Raw genomic sequence first — 2,273 nt, 5'->3', positions numbered from 1 at the left:
CAGGGTGTTGGATTTTGTCTATTCCCAGTTAAACTGAAAATGTTCTGGAGAATAGTGAGTTGATTTGTAAATCGAGAGAGACTGTTTCAAGGGTGTGTAGTGACAGGACAAGGGGAAGTGGTTTCAAACTGAGAGTAGATTTAGGTTAGGTATTAGGAAGAAGTTCTTCCCTGTGAGGGTGGGCAGGCCCTGGCACAGATTGCCCAGAGAAGCTGTGGCTGCCCCTGGATCCCTGGAAGTGTCCAAGGCCAGGTTGGACGGGGCTTGGAGCAACCTGGGCTGGGGGAAGGTGTCCCTGGCGATGGCAGGGGGTGGGACTGTATGAACTTTAAGGTCCCTTCCATCCTAAACCATTCCATGGTTTTAAGTGTTGTTATCTTGCCCGAGTCCACATGTGGTTGGATATTACTGATTATCCAGCATAAAACTTGGCTGTGTGTGCTTGTCCTCGCAGAAGGAAATATCCCTAGTGCTGCTTTGTGGGTCCAGACCACATCTTTCTGTAGGGAAATTACTTGTCCCAGAAACTGGGACTGCGTCCTGGAGGTGGCAGGTGGGGACACAACGTGTCCCACCCGTGAGGAGGAAGGGGTGGGATGGAAGCTCAGCACAGACCTCCCCGTGCCTGTCGTACTGTGGGGTCAGCTCTGCCAAAACCAGCAGCACAGCTGGTGCTGGGGAAGCTTCCCAGGGTTTGCTCCTGCCAGACTTGCAGGTGGAGGCAACAGGAGGAGGAATGAATCTGTGTTTTAGGAAGGGTTAAAAAACACTGTGAGGGGTGTTGGCTTTGGTGCCAGCTGAATATTTTTTTTTTTTGTTTTGCCTGGCTAAACAGGGATCATCTGTTTGTTCCAGGAGCGGGGAAAGACCACAGAGAGCCAGGAGCCCACAAATCATCTCAACACCTAAATGAAGTTCTAAGTCTGGTGAGTTCACAAACGTCTCTCCCATGCCAGAGCTCTGCTGGTCCCACCCTGACCCGCCTGGCTGCACCTGGGAGGTGCAGATGTTCCTGCAGGGGCTCCCTGAGCATCCTCAGCCTCTGCCAGGGGCTGCCAAGAGCACATTTGTTTGCTGCTGGATGAGACAAAGCTGCCAGAGCTCCCTGTGAACGAGGAGAAATCAGGACCCTTTCTCTGATGTTCCAAACTCGCTGCTTTGGGGGGGTTGGAGATGAGCAATTCGTAGTGGGAGCCCCAGGCTCTGTCACAGGCTGTGCTGGGACTCCCCCCAGTTCCAGGGGGGTCTCTGGGTGCTGCCACGTCGCTGACCTGGTTTTTCTGTGTCCAACAGGTCTGTTGCTCTGTCTGAAACCTCAGCAGGGAGCACTCCCAGTAGAGATGGCAGGTAAGAGCAGCTCCAGGATGGCAAAGGGGGGGGACAGCGGCTTCACAAAGGGTTGTCCATTGTGCTGTGGTGGCTGTGACACCCCAGGAACGTGACCTGGGCCTCTTCCCGAGACCTTGGTGCTCCCTAAAGCTCTTCAGCTGCTTGTCTTGCCCGGTGAGGTTCGCTCTCCTGCTGTGTCCTCTGTGCATCTGCCACCTGAGGTCACTGCTCCAGCGCTAAAGGCTCGGGTGGGACTCGCTTGGAAAGCCTCAGGAGGACGGAATTTATTCACCAGTAAATCCACGAGGGTAATTCCTTCCCTGCAGAGGCTCGTGTGCTGCTGGTGTTGCTCCCTCTGAATTCTACTTGTAGCAAAACCAGCAACAAAATTCCAGCTTTTTTTTTTTCAGTGAGGGAAAGCCTGGAGCTCGCCCCCAAGGGCTGCAGGTTGGTTTCTGAAGGCACAGGGTGTGTCTGCTGGCCCAGTGTGTTGATCCCAGCCTGGATGGGAGAGCTGCAGCACTCCAGGCTCTGCAGTCAGGCACGAAGGGGGGGATGTTTTCATTTCATTTCTTTTGTCTTTCATTTCATTTTAATTTAATTTCTTTCTGTTTCCAACCCAGAACAGTTGGAAACCACGGGGTCTCTGGGAGGGGGAGGAGCAGAGAAGAGGTGGAATCCCCGTCTCTGTGCTCCTGGCAAACACTTTGGGGCATTTTATGAGCTTCAGAAGCGACAAACTGCAGTTTCTGGTCGGTTTTGGCCCCACCATCTGCGTTAGAAACTGGCAGAAAACGGGAAGGGAGCAGAACCACGGGAACAATCTGCATGCTGACAGCAAACACAAAAAACCAGTGCTGAGGAGTCCAAATTCCCCTGGCCTCTGACAGCACGTGGTGGGGGCAGCAGCAGGGGGTTAACCAGTAACTGCAGCCAGCTCAGGG

General features: G+C 53.6%; 1 protein-coding gene across 1 annotated transcript in view; it reads left to right on the top strand.

The window, feature by feature from the left end:
* The first annotated feature begins 754 nt into the window (after window positions 1-754).
* The window catches only part of SCAMP4 (secretory carrier membrane protein 4), a 12,146-nt gene continuing 10,627 nt past the window's right edge, over window positions 755-2,273 (top strand). The window contains exons 1-2 of the mRNA XM_027908272.1: window positions 755-926; window positions 1,294-1,347. Of these exons, the coding sequence (XP_027764073.1) occupies window positions 1,341-1,347 (7 nt within the window). The 5' untranslated portion in view covers window positions 755-926; window positions 1,294-1,340. The remainder of the gene's footprint in view (window positions 927-1,293; window positions 1,348-2,273) is intronic.

This window comes from Empidonax traillii, unplaced genomic scaffold (assembly GCF_003031625.1).
Source record: "Empidonax traillii isolate 1590-97213 ecotype Southwest subspecies unplaced genomic scaffold, ASM303162v1 scaffold1669:size174073, whole genome shotgun sequence".
Taxonomy (NCBI): domain Eukaryota; kingdom Metazoa; phylum Chordata; class Aves; order Passeriformes; family Tyrannidae; genus Empidonax; species Empidonax traillii.
The sequence above is the reverse complement of the archived record's forward strand: the minus strand, read 5'-3'. Positions and strand labels throughout refer to the sequence as shown.